Raw genomic sequence first — 27,432 nt, forward strand, 5'->3', positions numbered from 1 at the left:
ATGTGTGTCTCAATTTCTGCCCTGCAGACTGGTTCATCTGTACCGTTTTCTAGGTTCCACATACATGCGTTAATATACGATATTTGTTTTCCACTTTCTGACTTACTTCACTCTCTGTGACAGTCTCTAGGTCCATCCACGTCTCTACAAATGACCCAATTTCATTCCTTTTTATGGCTGAGTAATAGTCCATTGTATATATGTACCACACCTTCTTTATCCATTTGTCTGTCGATGGGCATTTAGGTTGTTTCCATCTAAGAGGGCTGCTGGAGCTTATCCATCACATCTGCGATCCAGGCAGTTGACTGGAGAAAGGCATGCTGTATCTCACTGGCCTGCAGTTAGTCCCAGGGCCACAACTAACTTCAAGGGAAGTTGGAGAAAGTAACCGTTATTCCAATTAGTCATATTAAACATCAGGTGTCACATTACAAAGGAATAAGAAAAGAATAGATATTAGTCTCTGCCACCCTGTGTAAGAGGGGATCCTTCTGGATGTCTTTCCTACTAACATTCTAAAATATTTTGATGTAAACGTCTAAGCCAGGATATTTCACATAGGGAAAAGTAATTGAGCATATTGCTGTTAAATATCCAACCTGCTATATGGCATATCTGGCAGCTTCTGTGGATTCTGGAATCTGGACCAGGGCCAAAGTTCTCCTTTTACCCAGCTAACTGATGTATATAAAATTGTGTATATAGCGAGAATCCATGAGGATGAAGAAGTTCTAGAACTAACTCACTAGGAGTTCTAGCCAAAAGGAGGGTTGTCTCAACACTTTCCTCATGTTGGATTAAATTTCCAGTAATCTAGTTTTATATCTGTTAGAATATTTCAGCCATAGAGAATATCATCAAAAAGAGCTTAAAAGTAGAAATGGAATACTGATAGCTCAGGAGAAGATAAGTAGGAGGAAGCTGGGCAGGAGAGTCTTGGAGTGACCTGATAAAAGACTTTCTGAAATTAAGATTTTGCAAGGCACTCACATTTTATTCAAGGCTGTATTCCTGAAGACCTTGTATAGTTCAAAACTCATATACTTGAATACTAATATCTTCATAGCAATAAAGGAAGGTATTGTAGAAAGGGCTTTGTTTTGGAGGTTTGTGACTCTTCCATTGTAATTTAGTAGCATCTTTTTTTTTTGGCCATGCAGCGCCACAGGTGGGATCTTAGTTCCCTGACCAGGGATCGAACCCACGCCCCTGCAGTGGAAGCACGGAATTTTAATCACTTACTGCCAGGGAAGTCCAATTTAGTATCATCTTTGTGTGACGTTGATCCTGCCAACGTCAACGTGGATTCTTGTATGGTCATATGATACTTCTTACACACTTAAAGGTGTCCATCTTTAAATATCAATACTACTTAATTTTTCTGCATTATCTCTCAATGTGTGGCATTTTATATCCTAAATAGCAGCACAGTTTAGCATGGTGTTTATTTGACTCTCTCCATGTTTTTATTACTTCTAAGTTCTGTTCCAAAGTAGTTGATCTTCAGCTTGAGAACTGGTGCCACCATTTAATGAATGCTAGTATGATGGTATGTGATATAAAAATATTTCAAGTTAAAATAACATATCAAAATAACAGCACAGCAGTCACAAAAGTCACTTATAGAAGTTCCAGTACACGTGAACAACAGCATAGATTGGATTAGATGACACTTTGAAAGTATAGTAGGTATTTCTGCTGACCACCTAATATCACTTACTACTATGTAGCAATAGAATAATTATGGTCCACATTTCGCTCGGCCTATCCACTTTAAAGTCATGCATTTTTTGACACATTTTTAGTTTGAGGAGATTTGCATTATTTCATATATTAATTGTAAAACAAGACTTAGTTAATATTTTTAATGTTACACTATTTCAAACTGATATAAAATGCAATTGCACAAAAATGCACTTGTGTAAGATACAAGTCAGTAAATGTCAGAGTCTTTGGGATGCAACATGAGAAATTCCATAGAAAAAAAAGAGTGTGACTGTAGACATGACTTTCTTGCTTCATAGATCAGCAGTATGAATTAAATGAATAGAGGATGTCATTGCTGTCATAGTTGCCATGGATACCATGTGTTAGAAATTATATTCTCATTTATAATGTATTTTATTAGATTTTCCAGTGGTAATGTGAATCCAGCCTTCATCAGAGGATAAAGTGATTTTGTTTATATATGTATCCATTAAACTGACTTTTGAAATAATCAAGTACCTTTTAAATGTGTTCTTTGTAGTTCACCTGGCTATCTTGCAATAAGCAGTCTTCATTTGCCTTTCATGAATTAAATTTTCTTAATTTGGCTTAAAATGAAAGACTCATTTGTTTTTAAGTCCTTCAGTGTTCTCTTGTCCATTGAACATACTCAAAAGACTTTATTATATATGGCTCTATGCTAAATTCTCAGTTTATTTGCATCTCAGTTTCTTTATTTTGCTTAGGGTTTGACATTTACCGCTGCAACTCATGTTGTATTTGCTGAGTTGTATTGGGACCCTGGACACATAAAACAAGCAGAAGACCGTGCTCACCGGATTGGACAGTGCAGTTCTGTGAATATTCACTACCTTATTGCAAATGGGACTCTAGACACCCTTATGTGGGGAATATTGAATCGCAAGGTAAAGCTTGAATTTAAACCAGGTTACCACTTACTCATTATTACCCATAGCCTGCATGAGTTAAGAGGCTGAGTTTTAGTGTTTTCAGGCAAAGGATATCGAAGTACACTAAGATATTGATGTTGATAGGGACCAAGTCCAGAAAAGGCTTCAATTGGTAGTACTCTACCTACTATCCTCGGTAATGAGAGACAGACATGAATTTATGTGTGTTCCTATTGTCTTCCAAGCCCTTCTTCTACCATTTTAGCAGCTAGGGGAGGATGAGCTAGTAAGGAACTAAAATGCTTTCAAACCCCTTAGCTTTTTGTAAGCTAAGAATAAACCCTTTTTCAACAGGATTCTTGAGTTCCGGGCTAAATTTTGGACAGAGGGCAGCCTGTACCCGGATTCTAGCAAAGGTATTAGGGATGTTGCTTGCTCCGTCCACTCAGCTGTCTCTTCTCCCCAACCTTGAGGGATGTTTATAGAAAGGACTTGACTAAGGTCTAGAGGATGGCTTTCAAGCACTGAGTATAGATATTCAAATGGCCAATCATATGTATGTTCAATTTCAAAGTTTATAAATATTAGAATAAAAGTTTTTATGAGAAAAGCAAATAGTATAGCTTCTCTAGTTAACCTTTTCCTCATTAAGCATAGGAATCATTGACTTGGCAATTTGGTTGTAATTATAAATAATTATATTACTAAAGCCCTTGATACGTTGAAACAGTAAGATTTTCTTTATTGGATTGCTTGTGATTTAAATGCAAAATCAAGTTACTACTTAGTAAATGTCAGCTGTGAGGTGACCTGTTGTAAAATTCATATATTTTATCATCTTACAGGCTCAGGTTACAGGGAGCACACTGAATGGTAGGAAGGAAAAACTTCAGGCTGAGGAGGGTGATAAGGAAAAATGGGATTTCCTGCAGTTTGCTGAAGCTTGGACTCCAAATGAAAAGTCTGAAGAGCTCAGGAATGAAATGTTGTTCACTCATGTAAGATTATATGACATTCTTTTCAATTTTTTTAAATATATAACTTTATCATGTTGTTTTAAATAGCAATTTTCAATCGTTCATGCTATTGAAAAGCCTCCACATAAAGGTGGAAAAACTCTAAGAACTAAAAGATGACTTTGATATAAGGAGGCTGCAGCAGTGGCTTGTATCTTTCAACAGTTATAGATCAGTGCTTACTGTTCATGTCCTTAGAAAAACAAGCTAAGTAGAATCCAGCCTTAAGAAGAAAATATGGGAGACTATCTCTGTGACCCTGAGGGTAGGGAAAGATGTATTAAATTTGCCACAAAAAGTAACATACACAAGTCACATACTCAGTAAAGATATTTGCATTACAGTGTCCAAAGTATATAAAGAATTTATACAATTCAATTAGTAAAGCAAACAAGCCAACAGAAAAATAGGCAAACAATGTGAGCATCAGAGGAGACCAGAATAGAAAAAAACATGAAAAGAAACTAGCTTCACCAAAATAAGACAAATTCATAAAGGTACCCTTTTCTCTTTACAATTAGTATGTAATCTGTGGTGTGATACTTTGAGATCACGTGACTATCCTGTTCCCCAAACTTTCACACAGTGGTTTTAGCATTCATTGATCTTTGCCTGAACCAGTTTTGAAATAGTGTTTTTTCCAATTCCATCATTGCTTCTTTATTTATTAGCTGTTCTGTGAAGAAAAGCTTCTCATTTTTAAAAAAATATCATTATGAACTTGGGGATTCTATTATTATTATTTAGTGTGTTATAATCTTTGCCTTTTTTTTTTTTTAAAGATCTGGTTAGTGGAAGCTCCTTTATTTTATGTTTTGGTTTGGTTTTTTTTGTTGTTGTTTTTGGGGTTTTTCTATTGAAGTATAGTTGATTTACAATATTGTGTTAGTTTCAGGTCTAAAGCAAAGTGATTCAGCTATATATATATATATATTTTTTTCAGATTATTTTCCATTATAGGATCTTACGAGATATTGAATATAGTTCCCTGTGTTATACAGTAGGATCTTGTTGTTTATCTATTTTATGTATAGTAGTTTGTATCTGTTAATCCCATACTCCTAATTTATCCCTCCCCTCCCTCCCTCTCCCGTTTAGTATTCATAAGTTTGTTTTCTATCTGTGAGTTTGTTTCTGTTTTACAAATAAGTTCAATTGTATTATATTTTAAATTGTACATATAAGTGTAATCATATGATACTTGTCTTTCTCTGTCTGACTTCACTTAGTATGATAATCTCTAGGTTTATCCATGTTGCTGCAAATGGCATTATTTCATTCTTTTATGGCTGAGTAGTATTCCACTGTGTGTGTTTGTGTGTGTGTGTGTGTGTGTGCCACAATTTCATCTGTCAGTGGGTATTTAGGTTGCTTCCATGTCTTGGCTATTGTAAGTAGTGCTGCAATGAACATTGGGGTGCATGTATCTTTTTGAATTAGAGTTTTCTCCAGATATATACCCAGGAGTGGGATTGCTGGATCATATGACAACTCTATTTTTAGTTTTTTGAGGGACCTCCATAGTGGCTGCACCAATTTACACTCCCGCCAACAGTATAGGAGGGTTCCCTTTTCTCCACACCCACTCCAGCATTATTTGTGTGTGTGTATATATATATGTATTATTTGTGTGACATATATATATACCACATATAAGTGATATCATATGATATTTGCCTCTCTCTATCTGACTTACTTCACTTACTATGATAATCTCTGGGTCCATCCATGTTGCTAAAAATGGCATTATTTCATTCTTTTTTTCATTTTTAATATGGCTGAGTGATATTCCATTGTATATTTATACCACATCTTCTTAAACATGGGCATTTGGATTGCTTCTGTGTCTTGGCTCTTATAAATAGTACTTCTATGAACATTGGAGTACATTATCTTTTCCCATTAGAGTTTTCGTCTTCTCCAGATATGTGCCTGGGAGTGGGATTGCAGGATTTCTTATTTGTTGACTTTTTAATGATGGTCATTCTGACTGGTGTGAGGTGGTACCTCATTCCTACAACCAAACAATTCCATTGCTAGGGATATATTCTCCTGCGTGTGTATAAGGGTACATGTATAAGGATGTGTACCAAATCATTTTTTAGAATGCAGAAAATTGGAAACAACCAAAATGCCTTTCAGTAGGAGAATGGCTACATAAATTGTCATAAGATACTACTTAGAAGTTAACATGAATGAATTAGGTTTATATGCATTAACATGATCAGATTTTGAAAACATAATGTTAGTTTTTTAAATGCAGAGCATACACACAAATATTACGTATTTATGAATACATATATGTGTAATAATATATATAAACAAAGATTGGAAGAATACATAATAAATTTATTGCCTCTGGAAGAGGAGGAGAATGGGTCTGAGGAAGACTAAAAATGCGGTAGCAGCTTTATCAGAAATATTTTATTTCTTTCATTTTAAAAAAGTATCAGAAGTAACTATTACAATATTAGTACTTATAAATTTTGAGTGGTGGGTATATGGATATTTGTTATATTCTCTGTACAGTAACAGATGCTTTTTGGAGGCCATATATAAACTGAATAAGAAATAATAGAGAAGCTTATAGTCATTCAAACTGTCTGCTTCTTTCCTAGCCCTTCTGGAGCAATATAGTGTGAGAGTTATGGGGAGTTTAATTTTAATTTTTGAAAGAATGGATCAGATATTATAGGAATGAAATTGAAGTCTGTACACATTTTCTCATAATGCAAAATTAAAATTTTAATGTCAAGTTTAGTTCCATAAAAACATGTTTTTTATGTGGAATCTTACTAAGTTTCTGATGTATCCTACTTGGAGGGCTAGTATATTTTTCTTTTCTAGAATACTAGAATGCCATTCTGTCAAATTTGCTAAAAAAATAGAATTATTTCTAAGACATTTTTATTTTATTTTAAAAACTTTTAGTAGTGCTTATTATATTATATTTTGGTCTATAAAAATCAATAGATATCATAGGTATTTAAAAAATATAACTAAAACCATGACTTGTAGCTGTTCTTTCTCTAAAATTCCCTGTTGAACTATGTCTGAGTTAGTTTCTAACATAAATATTAAGAACTTGAAACACATCTTCCCACATTTATACATGTTTATTGTTTTTAAGTGTCTCTGAAGAAAAATGTATATCTGTGTACAAAGTTTAAAAAAAAATTGCCTAGTCATCCTTACCAAATCTTGCTTTCCTGAATTAGGTGTTTATCTTTCATAGTTCAGTGTTACCTTGCACAGATTTCTCAATGCATGTCTTTTACACAGATGGTTTTATATAAACTGGAATCTTGTAATGTGGAGACCATTTGTTCAGTTTGCTTTGTTTTGCTTTGTATTTGTTTTTGTTTCTTTGTTTGTTGGCCAGGATGTGAAGTGTGTTTTAAAGGACCTTAGGTGAAGTTGCTGCTCATTGGTTTGTCTTTATACCCTCCAGCTTCATGCATCTTAAGAAATGTCCAATTTGTTGAGAGGTCCTAAGGAAATTTAACCAACATGTTTTTCTTCTGAATGTTGCCAGAATTTCAGCATTTCCTATGGGAATTTTTCTATCTATAATGATGTCTTTCAGATCCTTTTTTAGAGCCTTTTAAAAAAATTGCCTACATTTAGCATTTTTAGGATACTTCCAATTTTGCCGATTAAACTTTGCCAAATTAACTGATTTTGCCCATTGTCATCAAAAACTTGTTTAACTAAAATGTTGATAACAGTTCTAATTGGATGGTTTTTAACAGCTTATGAATATTTCTGTAGTGTCAGCATTTTAAGGAAGGTTCATTTTATCTCTGTCCCGGCATCTGGCTGCTGCAGCTGGAGGTTAGAGCGGGGGCAAAGAAGAGGGACCTTCCAAGGCCAGAGGAACAGACTATGTGTTAGTCAGTGCATGGCTCAGCCCAGGCCGTCAGCTCTAGAGAAAGAGAGACCAGGAGGCTCAAACAGGAGGAGACCGGGGTGCGGAGAGTGAGCCTGCAGGGCAGGGAGAGGATGAACTGAGGCAGAAAGAGTCAGGAGACTCCAGGTCCCTGGGTCCCTAGTTCCCCATAGTCTTCTTAACCCTCCCAGTATCATCACGTTCAAAATGCTGTGGACTCTAGAAATGATTTTTTAGAAGGCCAATAAATGTGGTAAATTTGGCAAGTTGGTCTTCAGTGAATTGGGTTTCAGGTGGATTGACTTTCAGCATATGGGCTTTTGGCAAATTGTTTTCTGTGAATTAACCTAGAGCTAATATTAGTATGATTATGGGTCCTGGGGACAGAGAGACCTCTGGTTACGAAGAAGAGAAGGAGAATGAGAGAATATTTTCCTGAAAAAAATTTTTATATTAGTTTTGCTCTTTCCTGCCTTCTTTCTCCCGTGGGGTTCATTCAGAACGGCATTATTTTTGTCTCCCTCCTCTCTTAATCAGAATTCTCTGTCTGTCACATAACTCAGCTAATTTATCGGGATTAAAAAATGTATGGAACTGGGGCTAGTGCTCTACCAGTATATATGGATATAGGTGTACTGGCTGTTAAATGTTAAGTATTTTGGTAACGGTCCATAGCCACTTCTTCAGTCCCTTCACTGTACTCCCTCACCCCACCCCTAGGGCCTCCTGGACCTCCTTGTTATCCTGCACAGCATGGGCCTCTAAGAGTCTGGTTTATACCCCTGCTGTAGCTGTTGCTAAGTATTTAAATAACACCCTGCATGGAATTAATCCACACAAATGTATGAGTCACAATTCTTTACCCATCCTAGATATATTTACATTTTTAAAGCAGTTATTTATTAACCCAAATGAAGCTCAAATTGAAGTCCAACTCAAATGAAAAGAAATAATTCCACCACCACAAGGAAAGCCTAGGTGGCTATCCCTTCAGTAACCAGTCCCGCCTGGGAGTCCATCACCAGGGTGACTGTCTCAGATGCGATCCACTTTCTCGAGCTTCTTCCTTTATTCTACGTTTGAATGTGCATGACTTCTAAGTACTCTTGGTTTTGCAGTGTTTTGATTTTCCTACATTGGCTTCCATGGAGTGATAAAGTAGGGCATCTCCAGATGGAAGGAGAGAAATGTATGAGCTATATTATTCTATATTGTCATTTCCAAGTAACTACAGGCTGTTTCTGAATAAAATAGAATGAGTGGAGTATTCAAATAGGAAGCCTGCCTCTCTAATTTTCATTTTTTCCTGCCATCATCTCAGGGGTATCCCTTCTTTTAGCCATAGCTGTGGGAAATTGGGCCCTTCCGTTAACCTCTTTAGGACCTTTTCCGGTCCTCTTTTGGCCCATAATGGATAAGAGCCAGCAGCAGCATTTATGCAGCCATTTAAGTCCCTAGATCACTAGATGGCTTCTGAGGTCCCTTTCATTTATTTTATATATATATAAAATAATGTATCTGAAGAGAAACTTGGTGTGTAAGAGATTCATAGATAAGCAAAAGAAAGGACTCTAACCTAATATGGGTAACAAGTCCAGCTCCTGCGTAGGATAAATCTTCTTTCTGCTTGGTTTCTCTTCTCCAAATCTCGCTGAGCCAGAGCTGCTTCCATTTCGTTACTTCAGACAGTAGTTCTCTTTCCATTTTGGAACAGATCTCTAGATAGTTCCCAAATTTAGCCACACTGTGGTCTCAGCTTTCCCTCAGCAGTTGTTTTCATTTTGTAGGCTTTTAGTTCAATTATCTCCCGATTTTCCTTTCTTCTCACTAGCCTCTCCCTTGTTGTCTCATCTTCCTTTCCTTGTGGTAGTACTTACATCTTTGACCTGGCTCACACCCTGCCTTTTCTCTGTCATAATCATTCTTAAGTCCCCTGGTCTGCTGTCCTCAAGGCCACCTAGAACATTTCTTCACCCAAAGCAAATTTACATTTGAAACACCCGTATTTGCATTAAAAATATACAGGATGATTACTGGTCTGCTGAAAAAAAATTCTATGTAGCTGAAAATGAACTTTTTTTTAAAATTTATTTATTTTTGACTTCATTGGGTCTTTGTTGCTGTGCGCGGGCTTTCTCTAGTTGTGGCGAGCGGGGGCTACTCTTCATTGGAGTGCATGTGCTTCTCATTGAGGTGGCTTCTCTTGTTGCAGAGCATGGGCTCTAGGCATGTGGGCTTCAGTAGTTGTGGCACATGGGCTCAGTAGTTGTGGCTCGCGGGCTGTAGAGCACAGGCTCAGTAGTTGTGGCACATGGGCTTAGTTGCTCCATGGCATGTGGCGTCTTCCCAGAGCAGGGCTCGAACCCATGTCCCCTGCATTGGCAGGCGGATTCTTAACCACTGCGCCACCAGGGAAGTCCCTGAAAATGAGAACTCTTAAGCACGCTGTGAAATTTAAAAATATGCCCCAAAAATTCAAAAACAAGCTTTACATTTTTTATTAAATGCCAGCATTGTACAAAATGTTTGTTTTGTTGTGGGCTAAGAAGCGCAAATAAGAAATTGTCTCATACATATAAAAAATAACCTTGTTTCCCACATATTGTCTACTTTAAAAAACGGTGAAAGCAAAAAGTTGACCACAGGAGCTCTACATTCATGAAGTATAAATCATTCTTATCGCAAATCTCTTGTTTCTCAGTATGCTAAAGCACTACTTTCTTGAAGGTAACACATCTTAAATTAGAATATTTATTTAATATGTATTTTAGAATTCAAACCATTATGTAAACATGATGTAATTAGTTTGCATAATTGCCTAATAATAACAAGAGGGTAACCTCATTGTTATGGATAGAGACATAAATATCTCTGTCACAGCTTACATCATATAGTGCTATTATTAGGCATTTTTCTTGTTTACCTTTATGACTTCATTTCACTCAGTGAAAATAATTAACATGTACTGAGTATTCCCCATAGCCACTGTGCCAAGCCCTTAACACTCATGACCTTATTTAACCTTCACAGCTACACCATAAGGCAGATACTGTTACCATGCCCCCACTAAAGCTCAGGAAGATTAAATTGCCTGCCCGAGTTCATACAGCCAGTAAGTAGCAGAGTTGGGATTTGAACTCAGGCCTTTTTGCTGCAAAGTTTACCTTCATAACCTTGCCAAACTATACTAGATGCATTAGAGTTAGCCCATTGTGGATCAACAGTTATTTGTGGAATGAAAAGAACATTGAAACACTTCAGTTTGGTTAGCTAGTGTTTATGGGATGTTTACTACTGTTACGGACCAGGGTTCTTGGCCTCCTTAATCAATAGAAATTGATCAGAGGCCAGACAAGAAATTCAGGCAAGGCTCTATTGGGGCCCCTGCTGCAGCAGGGGGGGAGCGGGAAGAAGCAACAGCTTCCCTTGCTAGCTTGCTCGCTCAGGGGGAGTGAGCTGGATCCTTATGTGGGGTGAGGGTAGGGGTGTGTCCAGGGGTCAGGCCGGAGTGGGGGCTTAGGTGGTCTGCCCACCCCTTCGGTGGTGTTTTGTGTAGGGAGCATGTGCAGTCGCTGCTTTTGCTCCCAACCCCCTGCTTTTGCTCCTGGCTCTTCAGAAGTGGCAGTTGGGCTTTTTGGTCTTTTTGCATCTTGGTGTCCATAATTTGCCCCAACTGCCATGCACACAGTTATTTTTAGTTTCTTATAGTTTCTTTGTATTTTGTTGCTGGAGGAAACGTTTGTTCAGGTACAAACGTTGCAGCAAAGGGTCCCAGGTCCCATGTCCCAGCCTGTCTTACTATGTATAGGGTATTCAAAGATTATTCATTATGTAAACAGTTATTAAGATTATTATGTATAATTGTTTCACGTTGCTGTACAGCAGAAACTAACACAACATTGTAGGGACTTCCCTGGTGGTCCAGTGGGTAAGACTCTGAGCTCCCAGTGCAGGGGGCCTAGGTTCGATCCCTGGTCGGGGAACTAGTTCCCACATGCATGCCTCAACTAAAGATCCCACATGCCACAACAAAGATCCCACATGCCACAACTAAGAGCTGGCACAGCCAAGGGAAAGAAAGAATCATCTTTCCAAAAAAAAAAGAAAGGAAAGAAACTAACACAACATTGTAAGTCAACTATACTCCAATAAAAATTAATTTTTAAAAAGATTATATGAAATGCAAATCAAAACCACAAGGAGATACCACTTCACACCCACTAGAATGACTAAAATTAAAAAGACAGACAACATGTATTGGCACAGATGCAGAGAAATTAGAACATTTATACACTGCTGGCAGGAATGGAAAATGGTGCAGCCATTTTGAAAAACAGCCTGACAGTTTCTTAAAATGTAAAAACACAGATTTAATGTATGACTCAGCAATTCTGTACTCCTAAGGGAGTTGGAAACATATATCCACATAAAACCTAGTACATAAATGTCATAGCAGCATGCCTCATAATAGCCAAAAAATTGAGAACAGTCCAAATGTCCATCAGTTGATGAACGGATAAACAAAATATGGTATATATATATATATATATATATATATATATCTCCATACAATGGAATATTATTCAGCCATAAAAAGGAGTAAAGTTCTGATGCGTGCTGCAACATGGATGAATCCTGAAAACGTTATGCTAAGTGAAAGAAGACAGACATAAAAGGCCACATATTGTTTGGTTCCATTTATATTTAGTGGCCAGAATAGGCAAGTACATAGAGATATAAAGTAGATTAGTGGTTGCCAGGGGCTTGAGGGAGGGAGGGATGGGAAGAGGCTGCTTACTTGGTATGGGGTTTCTTTTTGAGGGTGATGGAAGTGTTTTACAATTAAACAGTGGTGATGGTTACATAATTATACTAAAAGGCCCTGAATTAGACACTTTAAAAGAGTGAATTTTATAGTATATAAATAGATTACATCTCACTAAAGCTGTTATTTTCTTTTTTTCTGTTTTTCTTTTTTCTTTTTTTTGGCTGTACCACACTGCAAGCAGGATCTTAGTTCCCTGACCAGGGATCAGACCCGTGCCCCTTGCAGTGGAAGTGCCAAGTCTTAACTACTGGACCGCCAGGGAAGTCCCTAAAGCTGTTATTTTAAAAAGACTATATACTAGGTGCAAAGATAAGGAAAACAGCTAACTTTCTTTTGGAGCTTACTCTTTAACTGGGAGAGATGATCATAAGCGAATCATTTTAATGCAATATAATAAATGTGAAAATAGAGATATATAACCAGGCTCTGGAAACATAGGATAGAATAAATAAATACTTGGGGCATGTGGGAAAGTTTCCCTTGAGAAACACCAGAGCTGGATTATGAAGAATGAGTTCAAAAGGAGTGGGTCCTGGTTCAGGCAGAGGGACCACCAAAAGCATGCCCCAAAGCCCAGTGATAGGAACAGACGTCCTGGGAATGGGAATTCCATGCAAATGTGTGAGTGCAGGGCACACTGAGAAGTGAGTCAAAGGAGAGGAAGCCTGAACCTTTGGCACCAATCAGATGGAGTGGAGCCCACGCATGCCATGCCAGGAAGTTGCACTGTATCCTAGGGAAGTAGTGTAGTGTCATCAGAGGCTTTTAAGCAGATAAATAACATGGTCAGATTTCTGTTTTCTCAAGGTGCTCCTCGTGGCAGTGTGGGAAATGAATGGGAGGGAGAAGGGACAGAGGTTCTTGGAGGCAGCGGGATCTGGAGAATGGATTTCTTCTGCCCTCCCTCCCATCCAGTTTGAGCCTGTGGTAAAGGGATTTTCTGTTTCCACTCCTCAGGGGTTTCTCCCCAACCCCAGAGAAGGAGTTGTTAATCTAATTTTTTTCAGCCTGAGAACTTGGGCCACAGTTCAGGCCTAGTGCTTCACAGAGGCATGCTTCTCCTGTACTATGTCTCCACCGGAAGCAGGCCCTGTAGTCTTCTCTGTTCGATTTGGGGTGAGAAGTAGGAAGTCCCATTATGGCCTTGGGTTCTGGTTGGTTTCTTTAATATACCTTTTACCAAATTGTACTTGGGTGCTTTTAGGCACTTACAGGTTTATTACTAAAGCCAGTTCCTTTTTTTTTCCGGTATGCGGGCCTCTCACTGTTGTGGCCTCTTCCGTTGCGGAGCACAGGCTCCGGACGCGCAGGCTCAGCGGCCATGGCTCACGGGCCCAGCCGCTCCGCGGCATGTGGAATCTTCCCGGACCAGGGCACGAACCCGTGTCCCCTGCATCGGCAGGCGGACTCTCAACAACTGCGCCACCAGGGAAGCCCCAGCCAGTTCCTTTTTATTCATAAGGCTATTACTATATAAAAGTCTCCTTTGTCAGGGATTCCCAAACGGGGTATGGGGCACTAAACTCTACCCTGAACTCCTAACAATGGTAGTGGGAATAGAGATAGAAAAATTCCAGACATTTCAGAGGTAGAATCATCACAGTGAGGCCTGGGAGGTACCTGTCTAACAGCAGCAGGTACAGGAGAAGTAGAAGGGATTGAAGCAGGCATTTAAGGGAGATGCCATAACCAGAGGCATGCCAGTAGGTAAGGGCAGGACAAATGGAAGCCATAGGAAGTGATCCAGTTTAGTCTAAAACTGGAGAATCTATAGCAGAGGACTTCATATTAATTTGGTAAACAGTGAAGAGCAAAGAGATTGTGATGGTAGAAGGTGAGCAGGCTTACGGGCAGAGTGAAGACCCCACTCAGGCCCCCTGGAGTTTGAGGAGCCTCTGAACCACTCAACTGATGTCTGTGAGGCATTTGGAGGTCAGGCCTAGAGCTTAGAAGAGAGATTATGGCACATCGGCCCTGATGAATTTACCCCTGTCCGTCATATTCTAGTGATCTGTGCACTGTGTTATATGTAATATTTTGCTGTGAATTCTAATTGCCCTTATTGAGGTGGCTGTTCCCAAAGACATCTGCCTGCACTGCTTTTTTTTTTTAATTGATTTATTTAATTACTTTATTTTTGGCTGTGTTGGGTCTTCATTGCGGTGTGCGGGCTTCTCATTGCAGTAGTTTCTCTTGTTGCGGAGCACAGGCTCTAGGCGCACTAGGGCTTCAGTAGTTGTGGCATGCGGGCTCAGTAGTTGTGGTTCGTGGGCTCTAGAGCGCAGGCTCAGTAGTTGTAGCGCATGGGCTTAGTTGCTCTGCAGCATGTGAGATCTTCCCAGACCAGGGCTTGATCCTGTGTCCCCTACATTGGCAGGCAGATTTTTAACCACCGCACCACTAGGGAAGCCCAGCCTGCACTGCTTTTGATGTCATCTTTAAAAATAAGTAGTAACATTTTCTTTTTTACCACTTTGGTTTTTTAACCAGAGTGTTGTTTTATTTTGTTTGCTTTATTTTCTCTATGCCCACAGAGAAAAACTTGTTGTGCCTAAGAGTGGATCACTGCCAAAATTTTATTTAATTAGTACACGGGGATGGACATGGTGTGAAATCTGAAAAAGTCATTTCTTTTTTAGGAGAATTTAAATTCATTTTTCAGTTAGATGATTGAAACCCTACTTTTGTCAGTGTATATCCCCTGGCTTGTTTAAATGTTAGTGAAGCCTTTTTAGTTCCAGTTCCAGTCATCAGTCGCCTGCCATTCAAGAGACCAGCAAGATGTGTCCCAATCACCCATGTGTAAACGGTGGTTTTGTTAATGCTTTGGGGAACCAGAGAGGAAAGACATGAGGCAGTACTGGTTTCTCCCAGAGCTGCCCTTTGATCAAAGTCTATTAAACCCGACACCAGTGCTCTTGTTGGTGGCGTGTGCTGCACTGGAATGGCACCAGGCTTTGAAGTGTTTTATTGTGTTTTATGAGTTTAACCAGATTTCCTTTTCCTCTCCTTCAGTTCTAATAACAGACTTTTAATCCTATCATCACGGCCAGGGGATTTGTCTCTAAAGAGCAGTTGTTTACCATGGTGCAAAACAGAGCAAATGTATTAGGTCCCTGAACCTTTCAAATAAACACACGCATTTTGCCACCTTAAGCATTTTGCAGTTTTTATTCCCAGCACTTCTCACCAAAAGCAATATTTCTTCTTTTGCTTTTCAAAAACAGTATTGAACAAAAGACAGGAACATAGTAACTGAGTGTCATCTGTATAACTGAGGGCAGGAATATGTTCTTCCATTTTCTACATTTCTTATTACACAGGCATGTTGACTTAACTGTATTTTCCCCAAAGCCTTGTGATAAAAATCACTATAATCTTAGATTGCTCCTCTTATTTAGAAACACCTACTTTTAAGTTCCTTATTTATCACACATTAAAAGGGTCACTTAATACAGTTTCTTTACAAACAGTCATGATTTATTGTAAGATTTATTGTAAGATAATTTACAAATATCTTGCTATCTTTAGTAATTGAACCAATGGACCAACAATTTCTTCTGACAAGGACAGCAGTAAGCTAAAAACAAAATCAGCTGGCTGAATCTTCTTTGCCTCTTGTGTGAGGATGAAACTCGATTTTCATTAGTCCAGAGCTGCGGCACCGGAGATGATTTCAGTCAGCTCCTTGGTGATGACAGCTTGGCGGGTGTGAGCTGGATGGACAATTTCAGGGGTTTCTCAGGCTCACTGAAGGCCTCTTGTGAGAGGCCCATGGATCCCAAGTTAAGAACTCCTATTCAGTAAACCTTTTAACCCTTCTCTGTTCCCACCTAATGCATGTAATTATCGTCAGGATGTGTCCCAGAGATTTTCTCACCTATTTCTCTGTCAGTCATAGCCATTGAATGTCAGAGAAACCTAACCAACCAACTTCCTGCCTGACTGCTCAGAGGCTTCAATCTAAAAACATACAACTGATAATATAGACCAGGTTTCTAATTGATTAGCTCAAAGGAAGTCTTTATTATTCCTGTTAGGCCTTATGCTTCTGCCAGCCCTGTGGCCGGGGCACTAACTCATAAGGTCCACTACCTGTAACCACATTCATCATTGTGCAGTTTAGCCATCATAACATTAAAGTCTACTGATTAATCTTGTCCTCTCCTTTTTCTAAAATTATACCTCAAGTGTATCCTTTGGTTCCCAAAATTATATAAAATGATCCCCTTTCCACCCACGGCTCCTTTTCTGTATTTTATATTCCCCAGTCTCACTTTATTTTTACCCAAGCAGCCATGATTTCAAAATTGCCCCCATACTGGCTACTCCCAGGCACTGTAAGTTAACCCTTGTTGTGGTGGAGGTATACATCAATTTCTGATTGCTGTCAGTCACTGCTAACCTTTACTCTCAACCTGCTTCTGGTACATAATGGAGTTTCTCAAATGCTAATTTCTAAAATTAGTCACTGCTTACATAGTAAATGAAGTTATTTTTAAAACAGCTTAATTAAATAGCTTAATTAAAGAGGTCAGCTGTAAGACCTAATATTTTAAGGCCCTGAGAATTTTTTTTTTAAGATTTCTTAGGTTTGGGGGAGGGTTGTTTTTTTTATAAACAAATCTGAAATAATCCTTTTAATTTTTATTTTTTGGTGGTGGGGAGATGGAGAGATTAAAACGTTTTGGACAGCTGGAAACAAATCCTTTAAAATGTAGAATGGGACAAAAGATGCTGATGTTATTGAAGCATTATTCAGCATAGGTGACAGTGGCCTGCTTTATATATTTTATTTATTTTACTTTTTGTATTCTTTGTTTTTGACATTTTGTTCATTTATTTAGCTGTTTTACCTGTTCCTCTTTATAAAAGCATATCTAGGAGAAGAGCCAGTTGAGGGAGTGGGGTAAGGCAGTAAATTGAAAATAAACATATTAACTGGAAGACTCCATTATCAATGGTGAAATCCTTAGCACCCTTCTCCTGATCAGCCCCCAGGTCACTGGGTAGCCAGCATTGTATCCTTCCGGCAGGAGATTGAAGGACTCATTTCTGGAGAAATTGACTGGACCAAAAAAAGACTATGGAGCCTGAAAGGAATCCCCTGACAAACAGTCACTGATGACCTTTAGTGAGGTCCCCCACTTGGAATTTCCAATGGCATTTTAGTGTCTTATTCTTAAATGTGAATGGACAGTGAAGGCCACCAAGTTTGGAGGAAATCCTCTCATGGGTGATGCAGAGACAAAAATAAGCATGCAAGACAAGAAAGGATACAAAAGAAGCAGAGATGGTGTAATGAGCTGAAGTAAACAAAGAGCCTTTCATTGATATTCACAGAAAAGTAAAAGAAATTACTGCACCCAAGAAACAAGAACAAGGAAAGGGAAAAATCAGAGAACGAGGAAAAGCTCTTAGAAATTGAACTTGTAATATCAGAAAATAATAATCTGACAAAGATGGAAAGGAAGATAATGAGGAAATCACACAAAAAGTAAAACAAAGAGAAATGGAAAAGTGTGCAAGAAAGTGAAGAAGATCAAATGATCAGTTCAGAAGATTTTGCCTAATAGGAATTCCAGAAAGAAAAGACAGAGACAACAGAGGAAGAAAAAATAATATAAGAAAATCTCCCAGATCTGAAGGACATGGGTTTTTCTGATTGAAATGCTCCCTGAGTACCTAGGATAATGAATGGAAACCAAAACACAGGCACACTAAAGCCACTACTCTCCTGGCTTTTCTACCCTTCTTACTGTTCCTTCTGTTTGTTCCCTTCCTCGGTATCTCTTCCTCCTTGTTCCACCCTTAATGTCCCTGTGCTCATGTCCATGACTTTTACCTTTTCTTACTTCCTCCTCCCTTTGTTCATGACATCCAGGCCTCTGACTGTAACCACCTCTGTATGTCAGTGGTTCCCACACGTGCAACTCCAGGTGTCTCTTCCCCTTGAACTCTGGACCTGCTTCCTGGAACTCGCCACCCTGGCACACACCAGTCCTCACACATGTCTAAAAATGAACTTCTACTTCCTTACCTCTTCTCTTTTTGCCTTCTAATGAGCCCATTTATCTTCCTATATTCCCTATTACAGTAACTGAAAATGTCATCCCTACAATGGAGTCCGAGTATCACTGTGGTCCCCTCCATCTTCCTCACCCCTCGCATTCAATCAGTATGTCCTACTCGATCTACTTGGTGATAAGCCCCGTGTGTCCTAAGTTCCTAGGCAACCCTTCTATTCCTTCATTCTTATGTATGAGGTCATTGGAAATTTGAGGAAGGAATCTGTGGCATGAAAAATGTGAACAAAAATAAACTAATACAAAAATTGATCATAGAGATAACTTTTTAAAAACTAATTCGTAGTTGTAGATTTGAGATGATATTGCAAATATAAATAAAATCAGAATACTATTTTTAAAAAAAGGAACAAGAAGGAACTTCTAGATATTAGAGGGAATTCCCAGTGGTTAGGGCTCAGCGCTTTCACTGCCGGGGCCCGGGGTTCAGTCCCTGGTCGGGGAACTAGGAATCCTGCAAGCCACGCACTGCAGCCAAAACAAACAAAAAACAAAACAAAAAAAGAACACAGATGTTAAAAATATGACTGCCAAACTAAAATAATGTTATGGAAGGGTTGAAAGATAAAATAGAGCTAAACACCAAGAGTTTAGAGGGTAAAAAGACAAAAGGAAGGAAAATATGAGAACAAAAGATGGCATAAATATCTAGGTTCAACATTCTGCTAACAGGAATTCCAGAAAAAGATAAAATGAAGAGGAAGAAACTATCAAGGAAGAATAGAAGTTTCTAAGAACTAAAGATGATCAATACTATACAAAATTAATAAGGTGTTCAGGGTGCTGGGCAGAAAGCATATAGATGTAGATGACACAGATAGAGATATATAGACATTGATCATTGTGAAATTTTAGAATACCAGGGATAAAAAGGCCCCAGAAGCCTCTAAAATGAAGAAAGAGTTTGCAGCCTACAAAGGAACATTGTCAGTATCATCAGATGTTGGAAGAAATAGAGCAATGTCTTTAAAGATTTTGAAGAATTGTATGCCCAACAAAACTACTGAGAGTTAGGGCAAAATCAGGTCATTCATTTCCAGACATGTACAGGGACTCAGAAAGTTAACCTGCCTTGTAAAATCATTGTGGTTTAACTAGAAATAGCCGGTAGAATTTGTTCACATTTGCTGAACATTTGCCAATATTTTCAAAATTCTATAAGCTCTCTTTGCAGTCCTATTATATGGAATAGAACATTCTCTTTAGATACATAACTCTCTTTGTATCCTTGTTACTTTTTTAACACCAAACTCCATTAGTCTGATAATCTCTCTGCTTTCCTCCACCCTTTCTTAGAATTTCCCTTGTGCATTGTTTTAAAAATCTTGTCTTACTGATTTCATTCTTTATATTTTAATCTAAATTCTGTAACTTTGGCAACTTATTAGATAACTTTTTAATAGTATATGAGAATATATAAATAACAGTCGTACAAAATCAAAGTTGTACATTATTGGGGGGTGGGACTTTTTTCCTATAATATATGTTTTAATTTTACCAATATGGGAACAACATAAATATTCCTTCTTCTTTTCTTACCTTTTTAACCTGTTTTGAAATTTAAAAATTTGTGATTATATATAATCGTAAAATTTGCCATCTTAACCGTTTTTAGTGTATAATTCAGTGACATTAATTACATTCACGATGTTGTGCAACCATCACCACTATTTTCAAAACTTTTTTATTACCCCAAACAGAGACTCTGTAACCATTTAGCAATAACTCCCTGTTTCCCTTTCTCACAGCTCCCGGTAACCACTAATCCTTCTGTCTCCATTAATTGGCTAAATCTTTCTTATGCAACACTACTAAGAAAGAAAGATAAGATTTATTATGTAAACTATCTCTTTGCAATATTTGGATGTCATTATCTATAGCGTCTGTCTCCGTAATCTATCGTGGCGTAACAAATTACCCCAAAACTTAGTGCCTTAAAACGACAATAGTTATGTATTATTTCTCATGGTTTCTGTGGATAAGGAATTCAACCAGGGTACAATGGAGATGACGTATCTGCTCCATGAGGACTGGGACCTTTGCTGGAAGATCCCAAGACTGGGAGCAGGAAACATCTGAAAGCCTCTTCACTCCCATGTCTGATAATGGATGCTGGCTGTCACCTAGGGGCCTACATGGGGCTGTCAGGTTGAATACCCATACGTGGTTTCTCCGTGTGGCCTGGGCTTCCCCACAACATGCTGGCTGTGTTTTCAAAGGCTAGTGTCCCTCCCAAAAGATACAGAGAAGAAGAGACAGACAGAGTGCCAGCAGCCACGTTAGCTTCTAGAACCTAGCCTCAAAAGTCACACAGTGATACTTTCACTGCATTCTGCTGGTTGAGACTGATACAAAGGTCCACCCAGGTTCAAGGGAGAGGAACACAGACCCCACCTCTAAATGTAGGTGTGTCAATGTCGCAAGTACACGAAATGGGATAAGAATTGGTATATGACCATTTTTGGAAATGCAGTCTGGCACAGTGTGTGCCCACCATGGTACCCAATTCAGGCCTTAGCAGGACTGCTCTAAAATTAACTCCTTTAATTTACCTTAACTGCTGGCTAATCATTTGTGGAGATGGGTATCCTCCTTCCTCTAGGAGACTGAGATTTACACATTGAAAAGAAGATGAAAAACATGAGACAGTGAAGTTGCTTTTCTTAGAAAAGAGAGATATATTTCTTAAAAAGATAATTATTAAACTGTGTCTATTAAAGAAGCTGTTCTAATTGATATCTTTAATGCTATTTGAAAAATGCTCCCTGGTCAGGAAAGTATTTTAATATGAAAAACATATTGTTTATGAACATTGTTCGTGTTTATAGTTTGGTCATGAAAACATTTTTCTAGGTCTTGATTGACTTGAAATTTTTAAACACACAGTTGCCTCCTTTCCTTGACATACATCTAGAGCAGATAGTTTATAAAGTATATTTTTATTACATAACTCATATAGCCAAGTTACCTAACTTCTCTAAAGCTTTAGTGTCCTCATCTGAAATATGGGAAGAATAACAGTACTAGTACCTGCCTCACAGAGCTGGCATGAGGATTAAATGAGTTGATTTATGTAAAGTACTTGGCACATTGTAAGTGCTAAAAAAGAGTTAGACACAGAAAGTATATGGAGGTGTTGGTGGTATTCTACATGTATGGATATATGAAGAGTCATTGCATGATTGAATTCATTTCCAACAAGGGATTCAAAAGATAAAGGAATATGGCTAATGAAAAGAGTTTGTTAACCTGTTTCATTTAGGAAGAACATACTCAATAGCCTCTTAATTTAATACCTTTATTTTTCCTAGTTTGAAAAAGAAAAACAGCATGATATTCGATCATTCTTTTTACCAAACCCTAAGAAGAGACAGTTGGTGGCCTCCTGTGATGAATCAAGGGTCTTCCAGGAGAAAAATACTGTAGTACCTGCAGACCTTGGAAAAACAGCTACAAGAGATTATGAAAGTGATCTTGAACCTGAAGCTAAAATAATGAAATCAGTCACCACCGGTGACCACTGCAGTCCCCTGGAGGAGAAACCATCCCAGCCCAGGCAGACCAAAGCTCCGCTCATGGACAGGGTCTGTGAGGCCAAGGCCCAGGCCACCACTCCACCCCTTCCTGGTGAGGGCTGGCAGTGTGCTCTCTGCAGCTATATTAATAACAAGGTAACTTCACGGTTACCTTGCTGTGAAATGTGTGAGAATCCTCAGGGCAGTGCTGGTGAGTACACAGAGGGCAACCATGAGGGGGGCTGGCAGTGGTGTCCTCAGATAACCTGTGCTTTTAGAGACAACTGCTATCATCAGAGATCTGTGTGACTGGGTACCAACTTTAGCTTTTAAGCTGGAGGAAGAACTTCACATAGTGAAGACTGTGAATGTATCCCCTTGTGGAATGTGAAAATCTCCCAGTTCTGTCAAGAATGTGTATCCCCCAGCGTCTGTGACATGGCATTAATTTGGCACAAATGGACATTTCTGATTAATGCCAACAGGATGTGAATTCAGTGGGCAGGAATAGAAGCTCTGTTGCTATGGCAGCAAATATGCCTTATAGTCATAGACCTGCTGTTTTCTTTCTTTTGTAGATAATACTTGTTTTTAAATAAATTACAGATTATTATTTTTAATAGCAAAATGAATCCAGCGTAGCTTCTTTGCCTAGTAAAATATTCATTGTGCCAATGTTTCTTCCATGACAAATCATAAAAATTCCTCTATAGATCTTCTGTTAAAAACCAATTTCATGTCTATTTTATGAATTTATTCTTTTCTAAAACATGCTATTTAAAACTAGAAATCATAAACATACCTCAGAGTATATTTTTCTAGCATGATATGCCATTTTCTGATGTTTTATTTTTGAAATGATTATTAACAACTGTGGTTGTCTTAAGAAAAGATCATTAGTATTCCTTTTGTTTCCAATTTTAGAGACCATTTTTATGGCAACTGAAAATGCCAAGTTGACCGTTTTGGAAACTGGAAAAAATCATAAATAAAATAAAATTTTATCAACTGTAATAATTATACACATCCACTTTTCCATCTTATGTGAATTCTTCTGAGTATTGACATTAACGAAGACTCAGCAGAGATAGAAGCTCTGATGCTCCAGTTCCTTCCTGCTTTCCTTGCTCTCCTCTGCCTTAGTTTTGATGTGAAAGAAAATGTAATCAGTAGCTGAGTCTTTCCTCCTTCAATTCTGGGTGTTCCTACCAAAACTGACAAGTCTGCCATCTGGGTAGTTATATTTGTAATGTGGACACCTGTTGTCTGTGAACTAAATTGGAGCCACAAGCTTATTCCATATAATATCTCCCACAATTTGCATTATCTCATTCAATTTCCAACTGCTACAGGCAATAAAAATAAAATATCTCGTGACTACAAAATAATATCAGTTCACATGAAGTCTATAAATTGAGTGACTGAGCAATAAAAATCATAGTTTAATAGGGTTTTTTCTTTTTTTTTTAATTTTTGGCTGAGTTGGGTCTTTGTTTCTGAACGTGCGGGCATTCTCTAGTTGCGGCGAGCGGGGGCTACTCCTCCTTGTGGTGTGTGGGCTTCTCATTGCAGTGGCTTCTCTTGTTGCGGAGCACGGGCTCTAGGCATGTGGACTTCAGTAGTTGAGGCTCACGGGCTCTAGAGCGCAGGCTCAGTAGTTGTGGCGCACGGGCTTAGTTGCTCCACGGCATGTGGGATCTTCCCGGACCAGGGCTCAAACCTGTGTCCCCTGCATTGGCAGGTGGACTCTTAACCGCTGCACCACCAGGGAAGCCCTAATAGGGTTTTATAGTTCTGATTTTTCTCTGTGATACTAAGAGCAGCAATGAAGATTTCTAGAACCATGATTTAATAAGCAAACTGTCAAGCAGTCTAAGAAAAACAAAACACCTTTTGTGAATATGAAACAGTCTGATTAAGAGCAATACATATTCTTTCTTTTCTTTTTAAATCAATCTATTTATTTATTTATTTATTTATTTATGGCTGTGTTGGGTCTTCGTTGCTGTGCGCGGGCTTTCTCTAGTTGCAGTGAGCAGGGGCTACTCTTCGTTATGGTGTGCAGGCTTCTCATTGCGGTGGCTATTCTTGTTGCAGAGCATGGGCTCTAGGCGCGCAGGCTTCAGTAGTTGTGGCACACAGGCTCAGTAGTTGTGGCGCACGGGCTTAGTTCCTCCGCAGCATATGGGATCTTCCCGGACCAGGGCTCAAACCCGTGTCCTCTGCATTGGCAGGCGGATTCTTAACCATTGTGCCACCAGGGAAGTCCCCAAGAGCAATACGTATTCTAAGTAATGGTGATATTACTGTGTATGATAGTTATAATTATTAGATTAATACTACTGCAGTTTGACATAATGATTTCCAAACTTGATGTGGATGCGTCCCAAAAGCATTAAAAAGCAGAATTAATTCTAATCCATCTACATTTTAGTTTAGTTTATTATTTTAAACTTTTTATTTTATATTGGAGTATAATTGGTTAACAATGTTGTGTCAGTTTCAGGTGTATGACAGAGTGACTCAGTTATGGTATACATGTATCCATTCTTTTTCAAATTCTTTTCCCAATTGGGTTGTTACATGATATTGAGGAGAGTTCCCTGTGCTGTACAGTAGGTCCTTGTTGGTTATCCATTTTAAATATAGCAGTGTGTAGATGTCTATCCCAAACTCCCTAACTATCCCTCCCCCCCCATAATTCATCCAAATTTTTAAATCAATACCTGCTGTATAACAGTTTGAGGAAACAGTGGAATTCAAAAAATTAAAGGAACAATATTAGGATATAGGACTGGAAAGTCCTATAAAGGTTGCTAACGCAGTCTCTAGTATGTTAGATAAAATTTGGTATAATATACATTGAACACTAGTATTGTGCTTTGTTCTTAACAGCTAGTGCTTATACTCAGCATCTTATAGCTCATATGCCCAGATTGGATGTATCTTGAATTCCAGATTGGATGTATCTAGTGGCCTATGTAACATCTCCACCTGGATGTCCAAATGGGTACCTCAAGCTTAACTTGTCCAAAATGGAATTCTTGATTCACCACCACCACATCTAACACTAAATCATCTCTCCCCCCATCTTCCCCACATCGTGTTAAAAACCTAGAGGCAGCATCTTTGATTCTTCCCTCTCCTGCCACTTCATGAAGTTCTGCTACTATAACCTCTACAATATATCTTGATTCCAGCCACTTCATCTTCACTGCTACCGTCCCACTGGAAGCCACCATCATCTCTCTCTCAGGACCTCAGAAGCCTCCCTGAGGCTGGTCCTTCTCTACACAGCAGAGCGATCCTTTAAAAACTCAGATCATTACATTCCTTTGCTTAAAACCCTTTAATGGCTTCCAGTTACACTAAGAATCTAATCTAAGAATACAGGCCCCCTGGGGCCAGGCTTCCTAGATTCCTGAGCAGCTCTCAGCTCAAAAGGGCCTGCTGACTTTTCTCCTCCTACCCCATCCCCTTACTCACTTACTCTCTTTATCTGAAAAGATCCTATTTGTTTACCTGTTTATTTCTGCCCCTTGGAATGGAATCCCCAGGAAGCAGGGAAATTTCTGTCTTGTCTTGTCTTCTGCTCTGCCTCTCCAGCACCTAGAGTAGTACTTGGTATTTAGTGACTCCCGATGCATGTTTTGAAAGAAAGAACAAACATTGTTGACTTTGTTTCTTTTTATAAAACCTAGCTGTGACTTTTTTTTAACCTTACTTTTCTATATTGGGCTTAGAGTACATAATGACTTTACCTAAATGTAAATTATTTGTTTGATTTTAATAAACAAATTAATTTGTTTATTTGTTGTACAAATTTGTTCTACAAATAGATAGCCTCCACCACACCCAGTATAAAAACAGAAACGAGAAAGATGATTCTCGGAAAGACACCTCCGAAAAACTATGGACTAGTTCTGACAGGGAAAAACAAGTCCTTGCACGTTCAGCACCTGAACCGTTAGCTGAGAGCCAGGAAGAAGTTTCAAAAACTGAGGGTGAGGACAGACTCACACCCCAGCCAGGTGATGGTAAGTCTTGCTTCCATTTCCAGGATCCAAATAATAACCATATACGTAGACACATAATACTGTTAGTAGACTTGCGATTACTACCTTGTTCCAGGTTCCTTGTATTCCCTTTTGTATTAAAAATACCAACTACTTGTAACTACATACATAAGCACCAGATGGCTGGAAGAGCAGAGCTGCTGACATTCAGATGTTACACAGAGAGCTAAACCCATACGTGGCCGCATGTACTATCTCAGGCCTGTTGCCCGGCCTCCACCGAGCCTGGCCCATTCTCCCGGTGAGAGGGTGGTTTTAATGTTTGGGGGTTCCTTTGGACCATGTGGATTGTTGTAAGATTGACAGATTATTAACAGCCACTTAGGAGGTCATTAACCCTTCACACATGAATTTCTTTTAAATGGCTACAATTAATTGGCATATTTTATATTTAGGGTTTTGAGGGTTTTGTGTTTTTTTTAATAATTTCAAGACTGTGTGAATCATGACTGTGTTTGGAACCAGCCATGTAGTGTCTCAGATTTATTTACTTTTTTGTTGTTTCCATTCATCATTTATAGCTGTGATGGTTGGCAAATACCAGCCTATATGTCATACATCACTCTTTATGGGCCAACTGGCAAAAGATTGTGAGTACTTTTGGGTTATTTTCTTTGTTACTCCGTTGGTAACCATAGTAACCCACAGGTTGATGTTCTCATTATAACAACCCCAAAATGGTTGGGATGGACTGTCAGTTTTTCTTTTAAGGTAGTTGCTGTTAAACATACATAATTTAGAGTTGGGTTCATAGCTCTAAAATGAAATGTTCGTTTAAGTATTTCTGAGCTCAGGGCATCCTCCTTTCTTCTTTACTCAGCTTTCCTTCCCTCTAATTCCTCAAGGTCTTCCCAGAACTATCTTACAATGGATCCTGTTTAGATCTGTTAATTTTAATGGCCTTTAAGTAGACAATGTAGACTCAGACTCTTTGTCTCTAGTTTCCTTGTTCTTGCTGTGACAGTCCCTCCAGTGCTGATGAAGCTGTTGCTCTAGGATAGCGTACTGCTCAGTTAACTAAACATCAGACCCACAATCAGCAACTGGCAATTGTCATCAGCTGGGCCATGAGTCTCTCCATCTGTGGCAGGGAAATACTGGCGTATTAGTTACAAATTGGTCCCTTGATGAAGATATATGTTAGCTTTACTTACACATACTTTTCAAAAATCACTAGACTTTTATTTATTTATTTATTTACCAGAGTATACTTGCTTTATAATACTGTGTTAATTTCTGCTGTGCAGCAAAGTGAATCAGCCACACGTGTACATATATCCCCTCTTCCTTGGGTTTCCTTCCCATTCAGGTCACCACAGAGCATTGGGTACAGTTCCCTGTGATATACAGTCTGTTTTCATTAGTTATCTTTTTTTTTTTTTTTTTTTTTCGCGGTACGCG

At 38.7% G+C, this 27,432-nt stretch overlaps 1 protein-coding gene across 7 annotated transcripts in view; it reads left to right on the forward strand.

Moving 5' to 3' along the window:
• ZRANB3 (zinc finger RANBP2-type containing 3) overlaps positions 1-27,432 on the forward strand; it is a 279,900-nt gene that overhangs the window by 214,401 nt on the left and 38,067 nt on the right. For 5 of the 7 annotated variants that reach the window (XM_089916041.1, XM_089916045.1, XM_022569605.2 and 2 more), the window contains 4 exons: positions 2,457-2,636; positions 3,467-3,619; positions 21,752-22,166; positions 25,795-25,992. In XM_089916041.1, the coding sequence (XP_089772167.1) occupies positions 2,457-2,636; positions 3,467-3,619; positions 21,752-22,166; positions 25,795-25,992 (946 nt within the window). The remainder of the gene's footprint in view (positions 1-2,456; positions 2,637-3,466; positions 3,620-21,751; positions 22,167-25,794; positions 25,993-27,432) is intronic. The other 2 variants (XM_089916043.1, XM_089916044.1) reach the window with 2 other exon arrangements.

This window comes from Delphinapterus leucas, chromosome 8 (genome assembly GCF_059928025.1).
Source record: "Delphinapterus leucas isolate spDelLeu-1000000601 "Yukka" chromosome 8, BTC_Dleu_Yukka2, whole genome shotgun sequence".
In the NCBI taxonomy this organism is placed as follows: domain Eukaryota; kingdom Metazoa; phylum Chordata; class Mammalia; order Artiodactyla; family Monodontidae; genus Delphinapterus; species Delphinapterus leucas.